Source organism: Oculina patagonica, chromosome 1 (assembly GCF_052425735.1).
Source record: "Oculina patagonica isolate OP01 chromosome 1, crgOcupat, whole genome shotgun sequence".
Taxonomy (NCBI): domain Eukaryota; kingdom Metazoa; phylum Cnidaria; class Anthozoa; order Scleractinia; family Oculinidae; genus Oculina; species Oculina patagonica.
Window position 1 is genome coordinate 1,868,480 of NC_135758.1, and position 22,089 is coordinate 1,890,568.

The 22,089-nt window shown below is 38.7% G+C and overlaps 1 protein-coding gene and 1 long non-coding RNA gene across 3 annotated transcripts; one reads left to right on the forward strand and one right to left on the reverse strand.

Moving 5' to 3' along the window:
- The first annotated feature begins 593 nt into the window (after positions 1-593).
- LOC144655046 (degenerin-like protein asic-1) lies at positions 594-18,050 on the forward strand. 2 transcript variants are annotated; one of them, XM_078515295.1, is made up of 14 exons: positions 594-679; positions 2,525-2,816; positions 5,930-6,065; positions 6,462-6,719; positions 7,780-7,915; positions 8,013-8,116; positions 10,651-10,814; positions 11,774-11,884; positions 12,474-12,594; positions 12,804-12,882; positions 13,942-13,999; positions 14,939-15,000; positions 16,031-16,106; positions 17,713-18,050. In XM_078515295.1, exons 1-14 carry the CDS (start codon positions 669-671, stop codon positions 17,872-17,874), a joined length of 1,770 nt encoding a protein of 589 aa, XP_078371421.1. In that variant the 5' UTR covers positions 594-668; the 3' UTR covers positions 17,875-18,050. The 2 variants fall into 2 exon arrangements, with proteins under 2 accessions (XP_078371421.1, XP_078371480.1); XM_078515354.1 differs by lacking the exon at positions 16,031-16,106 and having other exon boundaries at positions 17,713-17,799.
- Positions 2,604-7,900, reverse strand: LOC144632595 (uncharacterized). Its single transcript, XR_013566923.1, has 3 exons — positions 7,575-7,900; positions 6,212-6,271; positions 2,604-2,740 (listed from the first exon to the last, which is right to left on the reverse strand). It is a non-coding gene; the product is annotated as an uncharacterized LOC144632595 (long non-coding RNA).
- Positions 18,051-22,089: the final 4,039 nt, after the last annotated feature.

Here is a 22,089-nt window from a genome sequence, read left to right on the forward strand (position 1 = left end):
TCGCGGGTGTTTAATTTCGCGATTTTTTGAAAATCGCGAAAATCGCGAAAATTAAGTCCCGCGAAAATAAGTAACAATAAGGTATCCGGTGGTTACCAAGTATATACAGCCGATATTTTGGTAATATATAGCCCAATGAATTTCAGAGATGTGTGAGAACACTGTCCGGCTGTGGTGCATGCGGTGCATGTAGGATATCGATGTATTTTTTCCATTTGTTGTTATCGTATTGGTGACAATGAAAACGTATCGATCGTGGGCCTGGCTGACCAACGCGCTCATTCCTCACGGCCTTTTTGTGTGTTAGTACCAACAGACGCCCTTGCATTGATTTATACCTCTACTTCTCTAAAATGCTAATCAACAATCAGTACATGGCGATTTTTAAACCAGCAACCTGCAATCTCCTAAAGCGCGCAATTATCCAAAATTGTTTGCAACCATTCTTACCAATGACAACGCAAATCTTTTAATTGATTATAACATGTAAATTTTGGATAAAAAGAAACTTCATCAAATGATGCTTTTGTTTTTGTTTAACAGAGAGCAGCTGCAATTCTTGGAAATATACTAGTAATATCTCAAAATGCTGTTTAGTATTTAACATGTAATAATATCTGAAGAGGTGGTTTTATACTTATGTAATATCTGCCAAGTTCATCTCCAAAATGAATAACCGGTAAGTATCCATTATAGCTAACAGATAACATCCTTGAATTTTTCGCCGGAGCTATGTTTTGTGTTTGCAAGATGTGGCTCTCACTAACCAACTGTTAATCGTACGCCGTCTGATAATAACAGTTTGTTCCTCGGCCAAAATGTAACGAAGTGAAACCAAGTAGCTAAAATTTAGAAAATAATAAGATATAAAAACGACTGATTTCAACGCAAAGGGATTGCCTGAGAGGACTGAAAAGCAACAAGCTTCGTAGCATTGATAGATAGATAACCCATATAGCCCTAAAGATATATACATAGTGTCAGAATTATTGGGGAAGTCTTTCTTGATAACGTATATATATAGTCTAAGTTATAAATAAAGACTTCCCCAATATATCTTTAGGGCTGTAGCCGCTTTTAGGAAACGGCGTTTGCCTCAGTCATTGTTTTTGTTTTTGTTGTTTTGTTTTTTTGAAGCGGAAAAGTAAATATCTTGGACCTAGTCACAATTCTTGCTGGCTACGGCCCTGAAAATTTAGGTTTGCTTTTGCGAAATACTCGTCTTTTGAACTAACGAAAGATTTTCATGGGCTTCCATACTTGAATAGGAAACTTTATTTTATGAATTCATGATAACTTCTACCTTTTTTTATTAAAACTGAAAGAAGGGTTTGGGAAATTTAATCAAAATCTTCTGTAATGATGTTTTGGTGGTTTGAAATTTGACACAAATGTATCCACGGTGACCCGGCGGTCGGCTTAAACTGCATGCGTTCCACATCTATTTATATGATGCGAATAAAACACTTTGTTTGCCTTTCTTTAATAAATCGTTTAATTTTGGCAGGCATTTTTAATATAAGAAGCCCTCGCTTTGGACTGTTCATAAGTGGAAAGCTTTCATTTTTTTTTACAATCAACACTTTGGTCGAGCGATTACAAGTAAATCTGTGATAACCTACTTGTTAATTTTGAATGAAAAACACATGCTGTCAAATCATTCCATTTTATTCTTTAAACGTGCAAAATTTTAATAACGATTATTTGTGAAATCGAACTTTGATTAAATACAATTGTGAATAAAATATCGAGAAAGCCAACCTCCAAATAAGTGACCCAGCCTTCATACAATTCATATAGCAACTAGTTTTAGCCAGAGCGTTTAAGTAACTTTTAAACACACATGGATATTTTGCATGTAACGGTTAATATTTATCACTTCCTCACGAATGCTTTATTAATAATTTAGTTTGCGTAGGGTTTCACCAGTAACAAGAATTAGTAATGGTAATTTGTAGCGAGCCCGGGATACCGAGTGCAGTCCAATACAAGATTAAAACAGGCGAGTAATTTCGGAATTACGAGCACGATTACTCTCTGAATTGTACGACAGGAGGACGATTTACAAATTTATGATATATCAATAACAAAAGTCGAGATTTAAATTGAGTCTGAGCCGGGAAATTCTTAGTGAAAATGTAAGCAGTTTATTCAAGCAGTTTTACAAAACAGTACAGAACGATCGAGATAGAACCCATTTAAATGCACGTAATTAACGGGTAAACGAGGAAGGTGTCCAATTACAGGTATTAATTTGAAGTTGTTCAAATTGGATAACTACTAAATAAGCACGCGGGGGGAACCAATCAGAATCAAAAATGTTGTTATCGGTACTTTAATTAAAAAAACAAAAACGTAAGCTAACTCTATGTTACTTTTTATTAGCAGTAAATCCATGGCATAAAATAATTATGGAGATTACACACGTACAATATTTGATTCAAGAATTAAAAATCTTACACTAGCTTTTGCCATGGTTTCCATGGCTTTTTACATGGGTCCTTCATTTTGATTGCATTTTCAGCAAAGAAACTCATCAATTTCAAGTCGCGCCAACCATCAAACAAAATAACCTGTGTAGCGCTGATCAAAAGGACGGTGAATCAACTGTGATCGAAAAGCTGAGAGATTTCTGTGGATATACATCAGCTCATGGGTTTGCTCGACTGGTTGACAGTAAGAGCTATGTCCGCAAGTTGTTCTGGGTAATGGCCTGCCTCGGTGCCTTCACTATGTTTTCCTGTCAAGTCATTTGGCTGGCTCAGGATTACTTACGCAGACCAGTTGAAACTTACATTGCTATGAAACACGTTAGGGTAAGTTTCAATGGGGAAATTTTCTATGGGGTAATTCAGTTTTCCAGTAAGCGAACAATTCTTCAATGGGTTTACTATTTTGAAAGCCTTAATCTTTGGAGGTGTAAAGTTTGTTTGAACCATCCAAAATTTGTTTGTGAAACAAAGCCAATCAGTTAAATTTTAAACTCTCAATCTTTAAAGTAGCAAAATTAGTTGTAACTGCCTAAAGTTACTTATAAAACAAAGCTTTTCCAATAGGAATTAAACTGTAGGTTCTGGACGCTAAAAACGTGACATAGGTATAATTTTATCTTTGCAGCGGGTTAGTCATCCTCGGATACCCAGGGGCAGTTAGTGGGGGCGACGTGCAGCTTATCCGGACAACGGGATTTTCGGGCGAAAGTTTACAACATAGAGCGTAACAGCCCCTGGGCACTTTGTCTTACCGAACCAGTTCCAGAAGCGTTTGAACTCCTTCCTCCTGATTGGCCACAAAAATATTTTTGTGGCCAATCAGCGACGAGGACCGGCCAGGAGACTCTGATGTCTTCTTACACGAAGTTGTTTTCCTCATAGACTCGTCGTGGATGCTCTGCCCATCAATCGGATGCTATTACATGGAGAGTCTCAGAAAAAAATAAGCCTTAGACGACTGCCAGTTCTACACTGTTAGTTGCGCGCTTTTTAATAGTTAAGCCTCGATCAAACGGTCATGATAGTTGATGATAGTTCGCTGCTTCCAACTATCATTCACTATCATATTGACTATCATGTTTGCGATCAAACGCTCCATGATAGTTGACGATAGTTTGTCGAAATCACACAATGTGCTCGCTCGTTTCATTTTTTGCGTTTCTCGTTCTCAACTCCACCATCACTCGGTGCAGAAATGTTTTCATGTTTTTTCCTTATTTCCGATACTTCACGTCATCTCTTGCTTCTGGCAGTGATATTTTCAGTGCTTTCTCGACGTTGTTTTTACTCTTCTTCTTCCCACTCACTTTCTCGTTTTCAGCTTCACTATAGTCCAAATTTCGGTTTTCTTCTTCACCGAACGATAGAATCTCCTTTGCGGCAGCCATGAATCTTGGATTGAGCCCGTCTTTGACTTAACCACTGACTGATAAACTATCTTATATCATAGATACTGAGATTTTCTCACGAAAAAACGATTGCGTACAAATGATACGTAAAATGCATTAGCCAATAGGAAAGGCGAACGATGAAAACTCACTAGTGAAAAAACGTCGTTCGTCCAATCACAAGCGCGAACGACGAAAACTCACTTGTGAACAACACGTATCGCCATTTTTATTCTCGTCGTAAACACCGGCGACATGGCGGAGACACGTTCAAGGTTTGTTTGTGTTTTTAACGGCTCCACTGAGTCGTTTATATTGCAGAACAGGAAAACCAAAATACTATAAAGAAAACGAAACAAGACGGCCTTGTTGTCACAACGTCTCTTCAAACAAAAGAGAAACACGAAGCGAGATAACCGAAATTCCTCCTGCCGAGTTGAATAAACCTTTGAGTAAATTCGCACAAAGGAAGGACAAGAATACGGGCCGTCTTCACTCCGAGGGATTGTAGCGAGTTTTGATTCAGATGATGACTAAGACACTGCAGGTTTGTCCTTGGTTTTGGCAGACCGTTTTCTTGATTTAATTTGGTAAAAGTTCGCTCGAGTTCGCGTTGAGTTATTCAGCGTTTAGCGCTGTTTTGTTGTGTTAAAACATTAAACTGGAACTTGCAAGTTTTGTACAAGTCTCAATCAGTCAGGTTTTCTATCAAAAGTTGTTTCTGTAAAAGTTGTGAGAGTATAAACTGACGTCTCATTTCTTGTGCTACTTCATTAAAGATGTGATTTTGAAAGACAAACATGTTTTAGTTATTTTAGTTTATGGCAGATGAATGGGTTTCCCAAACACGCGCGTAACTGATAAAAAGTCGAGCGATATAATTTGCTTTTCAAAAACCTCAGTATCTATAAAATAAACAAATTACACCATGGAAAATGCTTCGTACGATTTTTATTCACTCGTAAAGTTGTATCAGAAAACTCACTCGTTCGCTACGCTCACTCGTTCGTTTTCTGATACTACTCAACTCGTGAATAAAAATCGTACGCGCGCATTTTCCATGGAGTAATCTCTATATGTGCTATCATCCCCGCGATCAAACGGTAAAAACTATCATCAACTATCATGTCGAATTTGAGCACGTCCAAACTGCGTGATAGTTGGTGATAGTTGATGATAGTGCATGATAGTTCGTGTTCAAACGCGCGTGATAGTTGGAACTCTCATCAACTATCATAACCGTTTGATCGGGGCTTTATTCAAGTAAACAACGATTCTTATTATTTTTCTCGGTCGTTGCCCGACTTCTGGAACTTGCCACGGTCTGGGTACTTCACTGCACGGGCCACGCGTTAGCGAAGATATCGCTGTCGTCACCTATTGTTATTTTGTTGCCAGCTTGACAGTTAAAACAAAGGGTTTTTGTTTAATTTGTTGGATATTTAAATAACAAAAACAAAACTTATAAACAAGAGGTGCTCGCGTATAGCTTTAAAAACTTTTGGTTTCCTTGCGCTATGCTACATTTAACATATTCCCAGGCCTCGTTGTTTTGTTTTTGTTTTGCTTTTTTATCTGAGACCCACGTAGTATCATCCGATGGACGGGCTTAACAACAACGACGAGTCTATGAGGAAAACAACTTCGTGTAAGAAGACGTCAGAGTCGCTCTTCTGGTCAATCTCGCTGATTGGCCACAAAAATATTTTTGTGGCCAATCAAGGGGCAGGAGTTCAAACGCTTCTGGAACTGGTTCGGTAAGACAAAGTGCCCAGGGGCTGTTACGCTCTATGTTGCAAACTTTCGCCCGAAAATCCCGTTGTCCCGATAAGCTGCCCGTCGCCCCCACTAACTGCCCCTAGGTCTCCGAGGATGCGGGTTAGTTTAGTCTATCTCAAGTTCTAATGATTGCAGTTTCGATTCGTGTCGAGAGTACTCAATGGCGATTTTTCCCAAGTGTACTACTTTGTGTTACTGTTGACTGATTAAAATCTTTCTCAGATACTTTGCAAATAATTTATTGATCAAATCTTCTGTTTTTCTTGCCAGGATATGGACTTTCCTGTTGTTACAATTTGCAACCACAACATTATCCGTCGGAGCAAAATCATTTCCAACGACTCAGATCTCCTTCAGCAGTTTCTTAAAGACTTTTTAAACGATTTGAAAACTACAACGAGCCAAGGTTAGTTCTACTTTAAAGAAGTTTTTTTTTCTTGTAGGGGACAAGGGGGTCTAAAGTCCATTTGTGTGTTTTTGAATAAAGACCATTTGTGTGTTTTTGAATAAAGTATTATTATTATTCCATTTTTGAAGTCCCTCCTACTGTACCTTTTGCCCGTGCACTCACTGGGCCTGCACGTGCGTCTCGGTATATTTCTTAGCTGTCCTCTGCAAACAAATAAAGTGAAACAACTAAATTCTGCGTGTTTTGGTGACCGTGAACTACGAAGGTTAAATAAATTTTTCGTGTTTTTTTCGTCCCTGCTACATCTCGCTACGACATGTCCCACCAAGAGTCCCCTCGTGTAACAGCATCATCCTCCAGGATCTAACACTTATGATTCGTCTTCTTTTATAGTGAAAGATAGGGTAAAGCGAAATATTTTCCCACAACGGCCTGACGACAGCCAATTAAACAAAAGCATACAAGTTGCAAGTATTACAAGCGCATCCACTGCTCATGTGCAGCCATCAGCGTCAATATCCGTCACGGCAATGCCTACGTCATCATCAACAAGGTCAAGAAAGAAAACCAAGGAAAAACAAAAGAAAGCAGAAATACCAACGACCCAGGAAACAGAGAGAAACAAGGCGGCAAAAGAGGAAGAAGAATCTCGTAAGTGAAAAACGAGCATATTTACAATTTGAAAATTGAAAATGATAAACGATTCATCGAAACGTCATTCGAAATTATTATCGCTGACTTTTATTCTTAATTGATGACGTTATCATGCTCAGATTTCACCACCAAACCCCATTTACGCGAATTAATCTCTAACCTCTTCCACCTTCATGCAGTTTTCACGTGAGTATTCTTTTCATCTTTTTTGTTTTCGGCATTCGTTCATGATAAAATTTACAAGTTTGCACTTCAAAACCGAGGCTTGGTGGTGAAACTAGCCAGACTGACGTAAACATGCACAAAGGCTATTCATGGTGACATAGCCCCTTTAATAGTAGAAGGAAAATACCATGTCTGAGACTTATAAAAAGGTTTATACCATACCATAGAAAATACAGCCAATCAGAATACAGGAAAGCCGTTGTATATTCGACGGTATTCAACCCAACCTTCCCATCGTGCGCTGCGATTGTATTCTGGACGAAATTTAGAAGGCGTATTTTCTATGGTATGGTATAAAATAGTTACACAACACTTTCTCGTGGTATACTATGGAATATCCCACTTGTCACTTGTATTTTCTTGGTATACACACTCGCCTAAAGGCTCGTGTGTATACCGAGAAAATACAAGTGACTCGTGGGATATTCCATAGTATACCACGAGAAAGTGTTGCATAACTAGTATTTATATTACGGCTCGAAGGAAGAAAAGTATTATTGCAGTCACAAGTTTTAACCTTTCTTTGCGTGATGGCGTCGAGCTCGGTTGATGAATGAAGACAACAACCTTGTTAGAGATTAAATAAGACGGCTAAATGCAAAAGAGGACCTCTCTTTAGAGAGTTACCTTTATATAGCAATCTGTTACGCCGAATATAGTCCTACTGTTCTCCGCCAACTAGACACGACAACCAGACATCACTTCTTGTCTCAAATGGAACTGATCGCTCGTGCACATCTGATTGCTCTTTCAAGGTTAATACGGCCATTGATTCTGAGAATTTTGTAAGTAGTTATGACACACCGACATTATTAAACATTTTGCCTCACAGCACTGGCTGACTTTGTTGCCAGACAAGAGCGCCTTCATGTTGCCTTGGCTACGTGGCCCGAAGAGCAGCTGTCGAAGCTGGGCCATATAAGGAAGGACATATTTCGAGAATGTACTTTTCGAGGGCGAACATGCAAGTGAGTAGTACACAAACAGATGATCCTGACACTTTATGACTCTTGTGCCTACTGATTATACATCTTTTAGTGACTATGAACATGTTTCTCTCTATAGTAAGAATAGGTATTGGACTCGCTTTTGGCATTACATGTATGGAAACTGTTTTTCATTCAACAAAGAGCTAGGCCTGAGGGCTGGAGGAGCGGGACCTGGGAATGGTGAGCTACTGGCTGTCATTTAGTCTGAAATTCAGCCGTCCTCTCGAGTCTCGACCAAACGGAGGGGCGCGGGCCTCACCGCCCGCGCCCCTCCGTTGGGGGGTTGGGTCAAGAGGACGGCTGAATTTCAGACTAGCTGTCATTATTCTCTGTTGAAAACGAGAAAATAAGCCATAGTAGTCAAATAAATACAACAACATAGTATATCGGAATTGGCACTAAATATACAATCTCGAGTCAGCTGCACCTCATGCGACGTTTAGGCTCATTTGTTGTTAAGCAATAACCCACATGCGTCTATTCAACTGTTAGCTATCGAGCTCAAGTTCTCTATCGCGCAATGTTTTTATCTATCCTCCGACCATGATGAAGAAATAGTGCTAACGCCTTGCCACATCATATTCATATTTAGGATTTGAAAAGAAGTATCCTTCTTAATTAATATTAGGAAAAAAAACCCACATACCGATTGTAACTTCTGTGACACAAGAATCTCTTTCTTATCCAGTGGTGGACAATTCGAGTCTATAATCTGACTGTTAAAAAGACGATGCCTGTATAGCCTCAAACGGATCGATCTAGCGAGCATGACTAAAATTGAACAATAGATCATAAATACCGGTAAAAACTGTTGATTAAACACCTAAATTTTCTTGGCACTTCTTTCTCATTATGCAAAACTAGGTCAAAACTACCAGCATAGAACACAGCTCCAAACCGTTCCATGTTGGAAACGAATCGAAATGTTTCCTGTTTGTCAAGAAGTCGCCAAAAAAAAAAATCAGACCCGAGATGGATAACAACTGATAACTGGACTTCTGGGGAAAAAAAGATTCGTTTTCCGGACAAAACTTGTGCGATGTTGAGTTTGCCAGGCTTTATGCTGCGAACACACGAGTTTTTTTTCTACACTGAGAACACTGTCTCGCTGTGGTGCATGCGGTGCATGTAGGAATCGATGTATGTTTTCCATTTTGCTGCTATCATTTTGGTGTCAATTAAAACATATCGATCGTGGGCCTGGCTGTCATTTAGTCTGAAATTCAGCCGTCCTCTCGACCCAACGGAAGAGCGCGGGCCTCACCGCCCGCGCCTCTCCGTTGGGGGGTTGGGTCGAAAGGACGGCGAGAAAATAAGCCATAGTAGTCAAATAAATACAACAACATAGTATCTCGGAATTGGCACTAAATATACAATCTCGAGTCAGCTGCACCTCATGCGACGTTTAGGCTCATTTGTTGTTAAGCAATAACTCACATGCGTCTATTCACCTGTTAGCTATCGAGATCAAGTTCTCTATCGCTCAATGTTTCTATCTATTCTCCGACCATGATGAAGAAATAGTGCTAACGCCTTGCCACATCATATTCATATTTAGGATTTGAAAAGAAGTATCCTTCTTAATTAATATTAGGAAAAAAAACCCACATACCGATTGTAACTTCTGTGACACAAGAATCTCTTTCTTATCCAGTGGTGGACAATTCGAGTCTATAATCTGACTGTTAAAAAGACGATGCCTGTATAGCCTCAAACGGATCGATCTAGCGAGCATGACTAAAATTGAACAATAGATCATAAATACCGGTAAAAACTGTTGATTAAACACCTAAATTTTCTTGGCACTTCTTTCTCATTATGCAAAACTAGGTCAAAACTACCAGCATAGAACACAGCTCCAAACCGTTCCATGTTGGAAACGAATCGAAATGTTTCCTGTTTGTCAAGAAGTCGCCAAAAAAAAAAATCAGACCCGAGATGGATAACAACTGATAACTGGACTTCTGGGGAAAAAAAGATTCGTTTTCCGGACAAAACTTGTGCGATGTTGAGTTTGCCAGGCTTTATGCTGCGAACACACGAGTTTTTTTTCTACACTGAGAACACTGTCTCGCTGTGGTGCATGCGGTGCATGTAGGAATCGATGTATGTTTTCCATTTTGCTGCTATCATTTTGGTGTCAATTAAAACATATCGATCGTGGGCCTGGCTGTCATTTAGTCTGAAATTCAGCCGTCCTCTCGACCCAACGGAAGAGCGCGGGCCTCACCGCCCGCGCCTCTCCGTTGGGGGGTTGGGTCGAAAGGACGGCGAGAAAATAAGCCATAGTAGTCAAATAAATACAACAACATAGTATCTGAATTGGCACTAAATATACAATCTCGAGTCAGCTGCACCTCATGCGACGTTTAGGCTCATTTGTTGTTAAGCAATAACTCACATGCGTCTATTCACCTGTTAGCTATCGAGATCAAGTTCTCTATCGCTCAATGTTTCTATCTATTCTCCGACCATGATGAAGAAATAGTGCTAACGCCTTGCCACATCATATTCATATTTAGGATTTGAAAAGAAGTATCCTTCTTAATTAATATTAGGAAAAAAAACCCACATACCGATTGTAACTTCTGTGACACAAGAATCTCTTTCTTATCCAGTGGTGGACAATTCGAGTCTATAATCTGACTGTTAAAAAGACGATGCCTGTATAGCAATTCAGATTGTTAGTTATGTTAGTTTTACGTATTATTTAGGTTTGCTAGTGGAAATAAACGTGGAGCAGAACGAATACCTTGGAGGTCTGACAAAGGATGCTGGCATACGGGTTCACATTGGAAGCCCTGGAAAAGTTCCATTTCCTTACGAAAAAGGATTCAGCGTAGGACCTGGGTCTGCAACCTCCGTGGGAATGAAAAAGGTTGGAAACTATTTTGAGACTCTAATGCCATATATCTTATCTCAGTTCCCGTTTTCCCATTCATTTACTCTGTCAAGTTCACAGCTGTGAAGGATTTGAGCTATTTGCTACTAACAATCGAATCTCTATTATACGGACACTAAAGCGGCAGAGATGAGCGTCCGTATTATGGTGTATATGGATTCTGGTTTCTCTGGGAGCAATTGAACTGTTCGTAATATAGTGGTGTCCGTATTATGGAGATATGCGTAAGGAGGGGTTAGACTGTAATTTTATTTGAAGCCGGATTCTGTGTTATATGCTCTGATCAGTCGAATCGCATAAATTTCGGAAATAATTGTTGGAAACTGAAGAATTACACAGAAGGCTGGATGGACTGTAGATGTTAACAATTATTGCTCCTGTTATTTTTGAGATTTTAGAGGTTCGGCTTTGCCAGAAAGAAAAGAGACTATTGGATGCGAGTCTCATTTATTGACAAGAAGTTGCTGTGTATTTGTACCTTAAATGGAACATTCTTAGCGGTAACAAGACACGATTCAGGGGCACCCAACGAATCATTTCGGTGAATATCTGTTCGGAAGGCCTGTTATCCTCTAAGATTTTCTTAAGCAAAATTTCAGCTCGAGCCTTCGTAATATAATATAGGAATTATAATTCTTGTTGTTTTCGCGGGAAAACGCCAGCTACTATTTTCGGAAAGGTTACAACAGCTCGCAAAATCGGGTGATGAGTTTTTGTTCCATAATAGTTTCTGCTACTTTAAAATGCAGCTAGAAAATTCAAAAGTTTTAACTGTGTTAGTTAATACAAACATCCCTTAAAAAGGTCCTAAACAATGCTCCTGACGATTGATAGTATGTCTAGAGTATGTGGGTTATTCGCACCAGTCAGTTGACATTAAAGGTTATTGTAATTAAAATTTCGGCGTTAAAACCAAATCAACATTTCTTCCATAGGTTCAAATTAAGCGCGTGGATCCCTTCAGTAATGGGAGTTGCATGGGAGAGGAGGGTTTGGCAGAAGACAATTTGTATCGAATGAAGTACAACGCTTCATACTCCACAACTGTGAGTGGTAACAAATAGATCTGAAATGAATTAGCGATCGGTCTTATTGTTGCTTGGCTTGACTCTAAAGATGACTACCCCTCAGGGCCCGGTTGTTCAAAGACCGAATAAATCGTTATCCAGCTAGAAAATGTGTTGACAAACAAACTTCTCTATTCACTGGATAGTGATTGATCCAGAGGATAGCGTTTACCATTCTTTGAATAACCGAAACCAGGCTGAAATGACAGTAACCATTAACATTGCTCAACAGCAAGTAATAAAAGAAATGCTATAAGACAGATCACACCAACTTGATTCGTGAATGACAACAAGAACTTGATGACAACATTTATAGACTAGCTGACATTCCGAGTATCAAGAAAATAAGTTTTAAGACCAAAGATCAACACTTAACTCTTCTAACATTTCTCATTCGTTTCCTTAAATTCTTCAAAAAGGTATTTGGTTTAGAACGAGACATCATTTTTTCTGAGACCTGCCGTTGAGATACGAGGGTCACATTCTCCTCGCCTACCTATTAGAATTTGTTATAAAAAGGTCAAGGAGAAAATATGAATTGATCGGTTTTGTTCCGCCATCTAATTAGGCGTGTAAAGAAAGTTGTCTTTCTGACAAACAAAAGGATTTATGTGGATGCCGCGAGTACCGATTTCCCAAGGATGAGAGCAAGAACGAAAGTGTGTGTGATGTGCTGAACGCAACAGTTGGTATGTATATTTGATCAATCATTTTGTCCCTCAAAAATGCAAAATAAAAAATACGATTAGGATGCAAGGTAGAATGCATAACTTTACAGCTTTCAAATTTTTTATTGGAATTCTTGCTAAAAAGGCTATTTATTTTCTACTGTTCGAAAGAAAGTTGGTGTAAAATATACTGCCACTTGTATGTGAGAAATGTATTTCATTGGTTTCAGCAAAATGTTTAGCTGGCTTAATGAAAAAGTACAGGAGGTCTAACTTGGGTTGTGCGAGAAGGTGCCCTTCACCTTGCAAGTAAGTTGAACAAGTTTCACTCTTCTCATTTACAAGTGAAAGCTACAATTCTTGCCTATAGCAAACGTTTGATTAAGACATCGTCATGTGCAAGGCTGTTTTATGTGCCTTTGTTTTAAGGTATTCGCAGACAGAGCTCGGGATTCACAGAAATTCTTTTGACGAATGGATTGTTCTTGAAATACAAGCTGCCGAAAACACCTTCTGTTAGCGTAATAGTCAAACCAGTTAAGCAGCAAAGCATACGCACATGCTTCCTAGTCTCCTTCAGTTCGCAACCGTTGTTTTGGCTCGTCACGCAACGCTCCCTCTCAACGGCTGCGACGGAGACTACCTTATTGTTACTTAATTTTCGCGATTTTCGCAATTTTCAAAAAAATCGCGAAATTAAAGACCCGCGAATAAAGGTTCTCGCGAAAGATAACGACGCGAACTTTAATACCCTTCTATATAATTCGTTATAATTAATCAACGTTACGGTTAGTTTTCTACATAATGTTCTTGGTGGTACAGTCATCAAACCTGCTCTATTTTTATAAAGGGACATGTCAAGCTGTTTTAAGTTTCGTTTTGTTATATGGTTTTGTTCAGTGTCATTGGAAACTATTAATGTGGAAAATTAAAATCACTTTTGCCAAATTTGAGACTAACTGTTTGTTAGTGCAAACCAGTATTTTGACAATTTTCGCGAAATTTAGGTCCTTTAAACGTACGTTTTTGGCCAAATGGCGAAATGTTAGTCCCACGAAATATGCCCGTTCCATTTTCGCGAAATTAAGTTCCCGCGAAAATAAGTAACAATAAGGTCGATGCTTTCAGTCCGTTTTTGTCACGAAATTGGACGAGCAGCCGTATTACAAAGGTTGCAAATTTTTGTTGCGAGACGCAGGGTAGGACACGCTCCAGTTTCCTTGCGAGGTACGGAGATAGCTACAAATGTTCTCGCAAAGAAATTATTTTGAGAAGGCAAGGGACTGCATGCTGTATCAAAAGGACGTGTTATTTATCCAATTTGCGGGAGTTTCATTATAAGTTGTCCTTGTTTGTTTTACTTTGCAGTGAAGATGTTTTCAAACTGACGATCTCTACTTCAAGGTTCCCTTCTTTGGCATATGAGGTAAACAATAGGCTGCAATCACTGCGTAGAATGATCGGTGAAAATAACCGTCTGCAAATAAGCTCAAATACATAATGTACCTTACAGATAAGCCGAGCTATCTTCCCACACGAAAGCGGCAATTCACAACTTCCTTTCCTCTTATTCGTCCGTCATAATCAATTTCTCTATTTTTAGGTTGAGGGTATTATTAACTTGTTCAGTTCTCACCCCAAGAGGCAGAAGTGTTTGGAAATCTCGTAGCTTTTCGTGTTTTTTTTTGTCCCAAAACATATCTTCTATTCTATAACTTCACTGAATCGATTAAAATTATAGATATGTGCAGCCCAATCTAAGAGACCAAAGCATCGCCCTGATTTTAATTCAGGTGCTGAACACAATTTTCAACTCGAAGTTTCCATTCTAAGGCAAAACAATTAACATGAAAACTTAGGAAACACTAGCGAATACTTACCATGTATATATTTAATCGGTCATAGCCAAGGAAATCTTCTAGTGTTTCCAAGAATCCAAGAGTTGCCTTAATGATATGGCGACTGTTTGCCCAAAAACATAAACGTAAACGTTACTCAGTAACTGGGGGGACACTCTAGTATATTTACTCTTTTGTTAAATAAATAATTGGATTGGGAAGCTGGTCTCTGGCATGGGTTTGCGCTCGATCTCCGGAGCAACTCAAGTCAACCAGGCATGTCTTCTTTCATTAGCATTGTGGGACTCATTCAGCACGAGAATAGCTTTGAAGCGTCGTACAATAGAACAAAGCACATTGCAAACATGTTGCGTATGTTGTATTGCGAACCTGACCAAGAAATGAAGTAACAAGCACCACGAGAAAAATTTTCAATCAGTGCTTTGTAATGAGTCCAAATTCCTTTAAATTACACCAATTGATTTATTTCGTATTAGGTGTTTATTAACTCTTCTTCTGGTACACAGAGAATCATTCAAGCAGATGCAAAGGCATTGCGCAAAGCCAAAATTCCACCTAACGACATCAGGTATGTGGTGTTTAGCAGCAGAGATATATGGCGAGATACCTCTTCTCCGCAAAGCATATTTTGTCTTTAAATTAAAAAAAAGATAAAAGCTATGGTGTTTAATCGAGTTTTATAACCGAAGAGAGGATATGATTGTCGGACTCAGTTGCTTTTTGAACTGAGTGAGGTTAATTTTTAATCACCCTTAATCACCCTAGACGGATCAAAACTGACCAATTACTGCTGACAAACTTTACACGAGTCTTACAGCCAATAACATCACGGCTAAACTGACCAATCAACTTCAACGGACCAGACTTATAACATCATCGAGTGACAACAACTTTTCACTTGACTCTGAAGAAGACTTCCGCTCAGGTTGTCGAAACGTCAGTCACCAACAACAGTTCGTCTAAGAACTACTCTCACCCGGACGATCACACTATACGAACCACCCTTACACTGATGCGCACCGCTCGGGCTCCGCACATTGCTGGGTTCCCGTTTGTTTCTCGCCGACGCATATTGCAATGGTAAATCCGCCTTTCCAGATACCGTAGATTTTTATTGGTGAAATTAAACAGAACCCATCACAGGCAACCCAAGCTCCTTGTGTAAGAAACCGTGTTGCGTAAAGTAAATAGAGGAGGCTATAGTAAAATGAAACTCGCTGATTGAACCGGTCTTAGACACAGGTAAACACAGCACAAGCAAGGTAAGTAAATCTGTTGTTATTTTACTGGGAATTCTAGATCCACATTATGTTCGTATACGAACCCTTATGATTAATCTGTTACGCGTACGCACACCGTTTCTCCTACTAAGAGTTTGGGTTAGCTGTCGTCGAAATTTGGTCAAAGATAGTGACTTTCGGGATTACGGGACAAACTCTTGGACTGCAATAAACTTTCAAATCATATTAAAATCATATAATAATTTTAAAAATTCCTCTCTTGCCTTAAAGGCATCACAACGGGTTTTGATAAAAAATCACGAATGAATAGCTGATCGAGAGTCTGTAGTTTTTAATTGTCTGTGTTTGTAATTTCAGCTCTTATCTGCTTCAACTGAATGTTTTCTTCGAAGAACTGAATTACGAAGTGATTGAGGAAAACATGGGATATGGGGTAAATGCTGTTCTCTACACTTCGAAGAGGAAAGGTCAATTTAATTCAAAACGTAGATCTTTTCATGTAAATTTGATTTATGGAGCTAAAGCAACCTGAAGTGAGCGAAATTTCTCATGATAAACGATTTTAAGTGCTGTAGCCAAAAGTTTACACTTGAAAGCGAAGTGACCTGATCACACAGTGGAACCCTCGATTTCGACTCGAGTTCTCCGATGACTAGAACCAAAAGACGTTTCCCTTTTCTCAGTTGAAGACTACATTTTATCTTAAATTTCTCGAACTTATTTTCGTTTTCCTTGGAGGTTTGAGAAATACAAATTACACTGTAAATGCAGCCAATCTAGCTTACAACAAAAGAGAGCAGTAGAAGTTTTTCTTTTACTTTATATAACAACCGTAACTTACCAAAAGTATCCTTTTTGTGGTAAATCATCTTCACATTTAAGCCTGGTTTCCATATGATCGCAGACGATCGCAATGGATCGCAGACGATCGCAGAATTGTAGGTTCTGCGATCTGCGATCATATGGAAACACACTTTTGCGATCGTTTGCGATTTTGCGATCGTCTGCGATCCACTGCGATCGTCTGCGATCATATGGAAACCAGGCTTTAGAAATATACCGATGCATATGGTGCGAAAAATTACAGTGTTTGTTTTGGTTTTTTAATCGATTGGTTGAATTGACTGTTTGAAAAGAAAGAGTGGTTGACTGACAATCACACCGTTCTCCACCACAGGAAAACACTTTGAAAGGTTTACGTTACGCAAATTTCGTGGATTTTGCGAGACTCATAGCATTGAAATTTGTTGTTATTTTATTTATCTAACGTCAAAAATGCTAAATTGGGAGACAAATCCCGTGGGAAACAGAAATTCCAATGCAAAGCTGATATTTATAACTTGATATTTTAAGGCAAATGATTACTGGTAACATCTGAAGAAAATGATATTAATATTCTGCTGGGTTAAGAATTATCACCAGAGCAAAACTTTGAATTTGTTTTCCTCACTTATGATTACTTTTTTCCATTGTCTCGTTGACGTCTGATTGATAAATAGAGCGTTTTCATATGACGTCACGGCAACCATATTGGTGTTCCAAAACAAAGAAACGTGTTTGTGTACCAAGCCATTCCTTCGGGAATTATACTCTATTTTAGTAATCTTTTGTTTAAGCAAACCAATATGGCCGCTGGTCACGTGATTGAAAATGCTCATCAAACTTTGGAGTTCATTAAATAGCACAATCTCGTCCCTAGAGGCCGCGATCCTTCTGGTCTGCGCCAGGGATCGGGACCTCTGAGCTATTCTGAAAAGCCGCCACAAAGGCGTCTGAATCTGATGGGCTGTTGAAAACTTGTTCGTTTAACCACAATCTCCAGCACACGAGCAAAATCAAACCCGGAACCAGGATTTTCTGGTTCCGGGTTTGGATTCGTCCAGAGCCTTTGAGTTTCCCAACCGCTGGTCAAGGGGAACGCAGGCTTTGGGAACGAGATTGTAAATAGCCCCAGTAGCATATCATGACGTCTAAATTCATTTGTAATTCACATTTCTCAACGAGCCAACTCTAACATGCGCTAACATATTTCTTTTCAGATAGTAAGCTTCATCTCAGACATCGGAGGCAACGTGGGCATGTTTATTGGTGTGTCTATCCTGACATGCGCAGAAATCCTGGAACTACTGTGCATCCTGATCCATCACATAATAAAAAACTGTGCCAAGCACCAGAGCAAGATTAAACCGATGAAAAAATAACAAAACATAATTTCTAACACCAACAACGTTTGAGGCTTCTAATACAACCACTTTCAAATTAGTTAAAATATACTCCTAAAACTGCAATGCTCTTTAAAAACATGTTCTCGTTATATTGAACACCCTTTCAAAGTTGTTGTCTAATGTTCGAATGCAATTGTAAAATATAACTAACACTGATCAGTAGGAGAGAGGGAGGGGTGGGTGGGGGAGGGGTGAGGGGACACAAGACATCAATGTGAAAAACTAAAATGACATCTCAACCTTGGATTGTTTCAACTCTTTTTGCAAGCAATTGTATCTTGTTGCTACATGTTTTCAATTTTTAAGGTTGGTTTCTTTGTTATCACTTACGATCGGTAGTTCTGGAGAGAATTCCATGAAACAAGGAAAGACATTAGTTTCTGAACAAACTGTTGTGCTACCTTGACAGGGAAGAGAACGCTTGATTATCAATGTAAATAAAATTAAGATATGCTGCCTTGGCGAATTTCCAAAGCCGTCGTTTCAATTGTTAGCTCTTCGGGAACCAAAATTATCGTCCGCAGTCGTATCGAAACCAACTTTAAAAAATGTATGCGAGGAGAGAACAACATAAACAATATACATGTGGCTATTCAAATGGGACGCATTTTTTTTTTATTGCGAATGCGTCTCTCTTATAAATTGTAATTAAAATACATTTTGTAACAAAAGATTACATTGCATTATTATACACAGAGAATCATAATATACACAATTTAGAATTTAATTCTTTCTTTCTTGGGAAGAATGTATTTTGAAGAGCGCTCAACTCATTTGATCGAGGAGCATAAATAATATTAACTTGACAAGAGGTCAGGCCATACGAAACAGCTTTGTCGCAATAAAACGTGGTACACTGAAGCCTGACCTCTTGTCAATTTAGAATTTATTAATACTCACGCCTGGTAGCCACAATCTGTGTCGAGCCAAGTGTCTCACACCATCACAGTTTTTCCCAGCTTTAGTAGTATTAAGAGTCTAGGATTTTTACTCCCTTTGAATGGAATGCTAGTCCATCGCAGGTTTACCCCTTTCCCCTAACATTAAATGCGCCGGTACCCATTTATTTACATGAGCATAGAGTACGAAAGGCACTAAAAGAGTAAACTGCCTTGCTCAAGAACACAACGCAGTGTCCCGGCCAGGGCTCGAACCAGGACCGCTCGATCAGGAATTCAGTGCACTAACCATTAGGCCACCGCTTTTCTTAGAGCTGGTCTCATACATTTCTTTTAGTTTTAGTTAAAGAGCATTTGTTGGTGGATGAAGACAATATCCTTTGTGTACAAACAGACAAATACAGCGATTGTCTTTATTTTCGTCACATGTGAGCTTTACAACCATAGGCGTACGGACACTTTCGGACCTGGGGGGGCGGACACCTTATTGCCCGAAAAAAAATAGACTTTCTCAAAGTCCGCAAGCTATGGAAAAGGTGATTGCAATTAAATCAAACTGAGGGATCACGCAAAATTTGCGCGAAAAATTGACCATGATTATAGCAATTTGCGAGAGAAAACGAAAACAGATGAATGAGAAATTTGGACTTTTGAACCACAAAATTCAGTATATTTTCAATACTTTTTTTCTATAGATGTAATTCGTTTCGAACGTAATGTTGAGATTTGTCGGCTTATTTTCTATTCTTTTTCTAGGCTTGTTGCCCGAATTCTAAGCATTTTGCCCGAAAAATTTCGGCATTGGGGGGGGGCTGCAGCCCCCCTCGCCCCCCCCGCCTCGTACGCCTATGTTTACAACGCAATGTTTTGTTTATACTAGGATGGTACGTGAGAGGTTAGAACTGATTTCAGCAGGCACGGGCGAAAAAATTTAGATTAAGGCACACCTAAAAGTAGAGCTCGCCAGTTATTCAGTATTTTTACTGGACTAATAAATAACGATAAATGGTAGAAATAAAGTAACTTTAATCATAGCATAATCTTTTGTTCAATATGCAGCGACTGTCAGAATTCCTTGTACATTTGTCCCAAAGCTAGTTCTAATTCGTATCTATTTGCTTGGAGGACGCCAAAGGAAAAAAAAAAAGAAAAAAAAAAAAAAAAAAACTGGCGGACAATTGAAGAAACTTGCAGAATCATCCAATGAACTTATGGCAGTAAATATCGCGATGGTAGCCGGAGATAACCAGTAAGAAACTCTAAAGGAAACAAAATGATCAAGATTGACACTTTGCCGATAAAGGGGGGTCCTTCTTATTTACCGTCATTTTTTGGAAACTAGACCTCCTACTTTTAAGTTTTTTCACAACTTTGTTCGATTGAAGTGTTTTAAATCACGGCTATATCCTCCACGTTTTAGGGATCTTAAATTCCCACTAAAAATTCACCATTAAACACATTAAGAACTACCAAACGCTCCAAAATGACTTGCTACGTAAAACCATCGTTAGCAATTCCTTAGTAACTGCTCTATATCTATAATTAAGAAGGACCCCCCCTTAAAGTAATGCAGGCACTTTGTCTTTGGTTGTCTTTGGGTCCGAATTGCATAATCTAATATTAGTTAGGCGACCACCAGTTATTTGGTGTTTCAAGGCTTGTATGTACCTTTTCATAACAAAGAACTGCGCGGATTGTCTGATTGAGTACTGAGGTATTTTTTCACTCTCAGGAAAATTATCTTTCGCTACATTAAAATAACAAAAGACAGACAAAAGGCAAGTCAACTTTGCTAAGATTCGTTGTGAAATATTATAACAGCAATTGGAAAATTAAATATGCTATAGGGCTCGTCACATGTCAAAATGAGGCGGTACTTTATTGCTCTTTTCGGTACTGATTCAGCTGGTTCATCAACACTAATAGCTTTTATACTCTTTTCTCGACTGTAGTGCAATTTCGAACGCCGCCTAAAGTGGTCCCTAAAACATGAATTGTATTATCAAAATTAAGTTCTTTTGAATGACAACAAATAAAATAAATTTAATTGCTTGCAGATAAAGAAAATATAGCGCAAATTTGTTTTATAACAATGTCTCTTTCACTGTTTTATTACTTGTACAGTACAATTTAATTTTTGCCCGAAAAACAGCTTTTTGTTAAAGACTTGATAAAGTTTAATTCTTCATTCGTCCATCTTCGACTTGTGATGCGTGTAAAATTCAGCAAACTTCTGTTCAATGTTTGTGAAAATTTACTTTATAGTCAATGGATTTTAATATCATAGTAAGTGTTATTTGACAAAAGTATTATTTGCATATAAGCTTTTTATCATTTGTCGCAACGAGCGCCTTCTGACCGCCGCCTCTGTGGCGACATAAGTGGGCAGCTCGAGTTAAGGGAACACAAACACTTCCTTACACGCTAAATTTTCAGGAACTGTTTATTTCCAGGGGTCTCATTTTTTGTATTTCCTTCAGTTACGTTTGGCTGAAAATTAAAAAAACCAATAGAGATTGGTTTAATATTTGCCATCAGCAAAATACCGCTCTGATTGGTAATGTACTTCAAAGAAGCAACCTAAGACGGTAATTCTGAAGCGATGACCTTTTGCAAAATTTGAGAACGTTAGCTGCAGCTTGCAGACCAAATTTTCAATACAAGGTGCACCGAACAAACTGCTTTACAAATTGCGCTCTAAAGAACATCATACACGGCATGTATACGTACATGAAGTATCTGTTATTACCCTTACTGGTCGTTATTTTAGTTTAGGATCTGCTAACAACCGTGCCATTTTTAACTACTTCTAAAATTCTCACCGATATTGTCCAGTCTTCCACAATTGTGTAAGAAGTAATATGATCAGACTTTTCTAATCTTGGGAGAAATTTAATCGACTGTTAATAACCCGGCAGCATTAATACCAAAATGAAAATTAATAGGGCCTTATGTTTGGGTGTGTTACATTCATTGTAAACGACGTTTATCGCAAAATTAATTGTGTTTGAGTGCATGTTACATGTTATGCCTGTCAGCACTACTCGTAAATTTGTCACGAAAATATTTTAGTTTCTGTAAACGGGAAACTTAGTAAACGTTTTATGCAAATACCGCAAACCATTTTAAAGAGCTAAGTGCCGCGTTCCAGATGGTTTTATTAACTGTGTTTTTGTTAGCGGTAAAGTCAAACAGTACAAGCAAATATGAGCAATACGACGGAAAGAGATCTGAAAGCTCTGGGCATCCATGCAGCTTCTTGTGATTTTTGGTAAGGTGCTAAAATAACATG

Excerpts from the sequence above, each read along its gene's own strand:
- LOC144655046 (XM_078515295.1), top strand. Across the intron at positions 6,720-7,779 it reads AAAAGAGGAAGAAGAATCTC|CACTGGCTGACTTTGTTGCC; the intron begins GTAAGTGAAAAA and ends TTTGCCTCACAG. Across the intron at positions 14,000-14,938 it reads TCCCTTCTTTGGCATATGAG|AGAATCATTCAAGCAGATGC; the intron begins GTAAACAATAGG and ends TCTGGTACACAG.